The 6,961-nt window shown below is 47.5% G+C and overlaps 1 protein-coding gene across 1 annotated transcript in view; it reads left to right on the forward strand.

The window, feature by feature from the left end:
• RAB3B (RAB3B, member RAS oncogene family) overlaps window positions 1–3,638 on the forward strand; it is a 50,589-nt gene extending 46,951 nt beyond the window's left edge. Inside the window, exon 5 of the mRNA XM_031969131.1 lies at window positions 57–3,638. Coding sequence (XP_031824991.1) covers window positions 57–244 — 188 coding nt within the window. The 3' untranslated portion in view covers window positions 245–3,638. The remainder of the gene's footprint in view (window positions 1–56) is intronic.
• Window positions 3,639–6,961: the final 3,323 nt, after the last annotated feature.

Raw genomic sequence — 6,961 nt, forward strand, 5'->3', positions numbered from 1 at the left:
CGAGCAGCATCTACTGGACTCGGGATTTATCACCGTTCCTGTCTTGCTCTCCCCAGGGTTTGACTTCTTTGAAGCCAGTGCCAAGGAGAACATCTGTGTCAGGCAAGTCTTTGAGAGGCTGGTGGACGTGATCTGCGATAAGATGTCCGAGACCTTGGACACCGACGCTGCCCTGGCCAGTGGGGCCAAGAACACGCGCCTCACGGATGCCCCCCCTCTCCTGCAGCCCAACTGCTCCTGCTAGGCCCAGAAGGCCACTCTCTCCCTGCTCTCTGGGAACTCTTCCCACCCCCACCCCCCATACCTTTTTCTTTCCCATGAAACTCTTCCCACCCTTTGTTGACTCAACAGTTCTCATGCGGACCTCAGTATCTCTTCTATAACTGGTTCTGGGAGATTCTGCCATTTGTGTTCTGGGTCCCGGAAAATATGATGCTCCCAACCATTTGTAAGTGGGTCCTGCTTTATAAATGCCCTTGAGTTGGAAAGGACATCGGCCCCCTCCCTTCTATTTCACAAAAGACAGAACCCCAAATCACCTGGCTAAGAAGTAGCATAGCAAGATCTGAACCCACTTCTTCTGAAGCCAAATCAAATGAATAGTCTCCCTGTGGTGCTCTCCATACCACATCCTAATGGAGTGAGATTATTTGTTTAGGAAAAAAAAATTCCCATTTTACAAAAGGCTTCACCTTAAGATTTGCCCTATTTATGGTTGATTACCACCCATGAGGACCATCCACATGTGGAGAGGGACATGGACAAAATTAACTATTTCCCATCCTTTTCTTTAGTGAGTTTCTTTCTTGGTTGTCCTGAGAGCCCTAACCCTGTCCCAGAGTACCCCTGGAGCTTGAGGGCAAATAGGGAGAGCACTGATCTCTGGGAAGCCTGGAAATACAGGATCAGAGACTTCATACTGGAAGGGATCTCCAACAGTTATCAAGTCCAACCTGTTCATTTTCACTGACCAAGAAACAAAGGCCCAGTGAGGGTAGAACTGGGAAAGAAATGGCTCTTTTAGGAGAGACAGTAAAAAAAAAAAAAAAAAAAAAAAAAAAAAAAAGACTGGATTTGAGGTCAGATCCCAGACCTAAATTGAAATCCCCACTTTCCTTTTTCCTGGATCACTGATCTTGGGCAAAGCCTTTCCTCTGGGTGGGATTCGGTTTTCTCCAAATGAGAGACAGGACTAGATGACCTTTAAGAACTACTATGGTCCTAATAAGGATGAAAGGAGCCCAGGCTGGATCAGATGCAGTTTATTTCTTGATGGTGATTTAATGATTTTTTTGACTCATCTTCAAGGTTCCATTATGAAAAAAGTGAGAAAGGAAGTGTTTGTGAGGCGCTGATTTCTTATCTTTTCCTTCTGCCTGGAACCAATTCATCTCCATTCAAAATTCAATTACCAGTAAGTAGCCGACCCCTTCTCCAACAGATCCGATCCTGGAAAATCAGTCCCAATGTCTGTTCTAAGACACATAAGGAGACAATATAGCATTCATGCTCCTGGAAAAGTGGGCAATTAAATTAAAATAAATCCTAGAATTGCTTGATCTTGATCTTGATCGGACTTGGAGTAATTCTAGGATTTATTTTTAATTTAATTTTTACTTAGTCTGTATCTAAACAAAAACCTCCCCTCTACCCAAGTGATATTACCCAAGTGACCATTCAGAATGCCAGCAGTGAGTGGTGAGCTCACTGCATTAATAGATGGCATACTAATCCTTGCCCAGGAAAGCAGGCTTTTCCTCCTCACCTGGTGACTCATAATTTAGGGGCATTTGTACTATGAGTTCAGTCTCCAAGTGGCAAAAAGGTGGGTTAGGATGGAGTGTGGGACTAGAAAGAATTAACCCACAATATATACTGTATCCCCATGAGGCAAGTTCATTTGGGTGTTGGATGAGGATTCATTCCAAACCAAGAAAGGGCTGGAAAAAAGAAGAGAACAAATATGAAACTGGAGAAAGGGTTCTTTTGGTGAAGGAAGTTGAGTGTCTTGGAAACCCGCCTAATTGATAGTCCTTTAAGGGGGCTCATTGAAATGGTGAAGAAAGCATGGGATGGGAAGTGAGGGGACCAGAGTTAGGAGTCCCAGCTTAGCCACTGACTTGCTCTGCAGTCTCTGGACACTTCCTTCACCTCACTGGGCCTTAGTCTCTCCTCTATGAAATGGTAGAATTGAGGTGGATGATTTCTAAGTCCCTTTCCATCTCGGACATGAAATGCACCCTGTCCCATCTTGGACAATCTATGACTCCAGGGTCGGCCAAACCATCATTTATTAAGTGCCTACTATGTGCCTGGGGGTGCAAAAGTGAAATAAATGGTCCCTGCCCTTGAGAAGTTTGCGATCCAGCCAGAGAAGATGTCCCTATATAGGTGTAGACACGGTGCTTTGATGAAATGCAGAAGGCAATTGGGAGAGGCTCTCACAGTTAAGGGGCTCAGGAAAGGTTTCATAAAAAGAAGGTGCTTGAGCTGAGCTTTGAAGTTAACCAGCAATTCTGAAAGGTGCAGGTGGGAGAGAGTGTGATCCGGCCTGTTCCAAGTCATGGAAGTGGGAGATGGAGTGAACTGGGTGAGAGAGAGGACGGCAGCCGTGGGTCATCTGAGACTGAGCTAAGCCACCAGTCCTGGCTCTACAGGAGCCTTATTCCAGTACTTGGGTGAGGGGGGAGGGGGCCATTTTAATTCGGTCAAAAAGAGACCCCAAACTCTCATGTTGAGAGGACCTTACTCGGAGCTGTCCAAGGTCCTGCCCGGAGTACCTGGGACTCAGTAAAAAGCCAGGGGCAGGGTGTGAGGGAAGAGAGGTGTTGAGGAGGGGCAGCCGTGTGGCCTGGGACCTGAGTGGGCCTTATTGCTAACATGGCCTGATCACTTGGTTTATCTGAGTCACAGATTTCCCTCCTGTACAACACAACGCCAGGACCATTTAGATCCAATGGGAACCTTAGATATTATGTAGTCTAAGTCTTTCGTGTTACAGAGAAGGTCCAGAGGGACTAATTTAATAAATTTCAAAATCAGCAAGCATTTATTAAGCCCCTACTACATGCCAGGCCCTGTGCTAGGCACTAGGAATAAGATATAAAATAGTCTGTGCCCCCAAGGAGTTTGGGGAGACAACATGGGCCCAGGATAAGTAAATACAAGATAAATTAAGGAGAGAACACTAATCATCAGGCAGATAAGGCTTTCGGATGGAGGTAAAGGAATTGATTTCTGGGAGGTGTTGAAATGACTGATCCTGAGATCACATGACTAATAAATGGGGGAGCCAGGATTTGAGTATAGGTTCTCGGACTTCTGGTCCAATTGTTTTAAGCAGCAGCACCTGGTAGAAATTCAGGTCAGTTCCTTTTGTCATTTACAAATGACCAGTCCTTGGCTTTTGCGGGGCTAGAAGAGCTTACTAATCACAGAGTGTATATGCTCCTGGCTTTACCTGAATTATCATTATACCCTATGAAATCTCAGGATTGAAAGCCCCTAACTGAAATTGAGCATTTCCTTTATTTATTTAAAAACACGATTTGCCAAACTGGCTACTAAAGGGATCCAGAATGTGGCAGTTAAAACAAGCACCTCCCTTCCCCCCTAAAAAAAAAACAAACCCTGCATTAGAACAGGACTCCTTAACTTTTTTTCCCCTGACTGCCCCTTTCTGCCTGAAAAAAATTTGTGATCTTGGATATACAAGAATATAAAATAGATACACAAAACAAACATTAATAATCATCCTTTTGTGCCCCCACATTCATTTATGAGACTCCGTGTCACAACCCAGAGTTTAAGAAACTGGAAACTAGAGGATATCTAGCATTCCTCCCAGAAATAGTTCATTTTAGTGGGAAGAGTACCGGAACAGGAGTTACAGGTGCTGAGTTCAAATCCAGATGCTCTCACTAGCTGTGTGGCCTTGAGCAAGTAAAAGCCCCTCTGTGGTCCTTGTGTACAAAACGAGGGTGTTGGACAAGACGGCCTCGGAGGTCTTTCCCAGTTCTGGAGCTATGATCTTATGACTTCCTCCCTAATTTCATTTGATCTTTCCCCACAATCCTCTGTAGTCAGGGGTTATCTTCCTCATTTCACAGATGAGAAGACAGAGGCTGGGAGGCATAGAAGGGAAATGCAAAATGGTCCCGGGCTATCCTAACTCGGAGTCCTTTGCCCTCCATTGACATCTTCCCTGTGCATGCCCTTATACCCAGGACCCACAAGTGCACTAGCCCCGCATCTTGGGGTTTTCTCTGGTCTCCTTGGGGTTCATGCTTGGTACCCAGCAGCCTTTGAGTCTCCCAAATAAACAGCTGGAGGGGACATCCAACTGAACCCTGCAAATGGGTCCTTTGGGGGGGAACCTTCTCCCCGGGGCATGAGAAGGTGAGCATTGTATCCGCCCGAGAAGATTTCCTGGGGAGATTCCCCTCCCTGTCCCCTGGTCCTTGCCAACATCCTTCTGTCTAACTCTCTGTGACCTCCGCTCATTCATCCTCCCGCAGCTAGCATCCTTCCGGCACCATCCCACGTCCCAGAGCCACATCCTGCCCTCAAAGGAGCGGCCAGCGGCCAAATGTGCAATACAGTATTGGATTCTTGTGCTGTCAGTGAGCTATGTCTCTGTGCGTGTAAATATAAACCAGTTCCTCATTTATTGTTGGATGTCACTGTGTGGCTGCTGTTAGTCTTGGGGGAGAGGGGGGGAGAAGGGCTGAATGGTCAGGAACGTGCAGCAGGGAGGACCGGAAAATAGACCAACCTAGAATGTGAAACTTGGGAGAAATTAGAGCAGAGACTGTCAGGGCTGAAAGGAAACTTAGAACAGGGGAGATCAGGGCTGGGAAGGAGTTTAGAACAGGGGATGGCAGGGCTGAGAGGGGGCTTAGAACAGGACGTGTCAGGGCTGGGAGGGGGCTTAAACAGGGGATGTCAGGTTTGGGAGGGGCCTGAGAACAGGGGATGTCAGGGCTGGGAGGGAGCTTAGAACAGGGAATGTCAGAGCTTGGAGGGAGCTTAGAACAGGGAATGTCAGAGGTGGGAGGGGCTTAGAACAGGGGATGGCTGGGCTGGGAGGGACCTGAGAACAGGGGATGGCAGGGTTGGGAAGGGGTTTAGAGCAGGGGATGGCAGGACTGGGTCTGGGAGGAAACCTTAGAACACCCAAATGTTACCCAGTTTGTCTACCAGAGGGGTTTGGAGACCATCCGGATCCTTGTGGCTTTCTCCTGCACTCTACATCTCCTGAACAATCTTGAGAAGAATTTTAACCTTGATAATAGCTTTTTATTCTCAAGGCACACACACAGCTAGTTTTTCAACACTCACCCTTGCAAAATCTTGTGTTCCAAAATGTTTTCTCCACCCCTTACCTCTCCCCCCTCCCCTAGATGGTAAGTAATCCAATATTGGTTAGGCACGTACAATTCTTCTACACATATTTCCACATTTATCACGCTGCCCATGAAAAATCAGATCAAAAAGGGGGAGGGGAAGAAAAAGAAAAAAAAAAGCAAGCAAACAACAAAAAGAGAAAAAGGCGCCCTCAGCTCCCACAGTCCTCTCTCTGGTGTAGATGGCTCTCTATGAAAAGACCATTGGGACTGGCCTGAACCAAGTCATTGTTGGAGAGAGCCACAGCCGTCACTTAACCATCACATAATCTTCTTGTTACTGTGTTTAATGTTCTCCTGGTTCTGCTCACTTCCCTCAGCATCAGTTCATGTCTCTGAGAAGAGAACATCTTCCTGAGTTCAAATCTCACCTCAGACCCTTATTATCTGTGTGACCCTCGAGAAGTCACTTATCCCCGTCTGCCTCAGTTTCCTCCACTATAAAATGAGCTGGAGAAGGAAATGACAAACCACTTCAATATCTTTACCAAGAAAACCCCAAATGGGATTAGGAAAAACGAACTGAAGAAGAGCTGGGTTCAAATTCTGACTTCTAGGGACTCTCTCTGGCCTTGAACAAGGAATGGTCTTTCTGCAGGCCCCGGTTTCCTCCCGGCAGTCTGTCCCCTCCCCAGAGCAGCAGCTCTCCCCTAAGTCCATCACCAGGGCTTCCTTCATGTAGGAAGGACAAAGCCTGCCTGGAGCATCTTCACAAGCCCAACCAGGTGCTGCCGCCTCTGCCCCCGGCCCCCCGCCCTTCCCCGTTCTGCCTGACGTCAGCACCGCAAGGTTCTGCAAGCAGCTGAGAAAAGTTTTGTCAGCTGTGCTTTGCAAATAGCAACGTTATCAAAGAAGGCGCGTGTTTACAAGACCATCAATAGCAAACAAGGTTCCGGCCTGCCTCCTTTCATCAGGAAACCTTCCTTTCTTTTCTGGGTGGTGAGAAACAGTCACAGCTGGGCTCTGAGAGCCTCCTTTGCCAGCTTGTCCCCCTCTTCCTGGGTCTTTTCACTTCCAGTTTTCTGGGTCTGCAGAAAGCTCTCCAAATAACCGGGCCCCCTTGTCGGGCCCAGCAGCCTACAAGGGTCTGGGGGGGGGGGGGGACAGGAAGAAGAAACAGCACAAGGACCTTGACGTGTGAAAGAAACTGGGTCGGTCGTCCTTAAGGGCTAGGAATTGGTTCTGCTCCTTTCACAATTTGGACAGGGCACTTAAGCTCTGCAGACCTCAGTTTATTCATCTGTAAAATGAGAGGTTTGGGCTAGATGGACTCACAAGATCCATTTACTGCTTTGTCATCTCCCTGGCCCTCACTTGCCTATCGATAAATGATAGGTGAGTCTTTTCCAAACCTAGAACTATCATCTATAATTTCATGGTGGGCCCTGTGAAATTTGAGAAGTGTGAAGTTCCCCCAAACAAGCGGAGATATCTGATGGGAGGCATTGGGGCTGACCCCTTCCCTTCCCTCTGAGGCCACCAGTCCCCTCCCCCCCACTTAGTGGAAGGGACCCCAGACTTTGAGACTCAAGTTGGGTGGGATTCTCAGGTCAGCC

Source organism: Sarcophilus harrisii, chromosome 4 (genome assembly GCF_902635505.1).
Source record: "Sarcophilus harrisii chromosome 4, mSarHar1.11, whole genome shotgun sequence".
Lineage (NCBI taxonomy): Eukaryota > Metazoa > Chordata > Mammalia > Dasyuromorphia > Dasyuridae > Sarcophilus > Sarcophilus harrisii.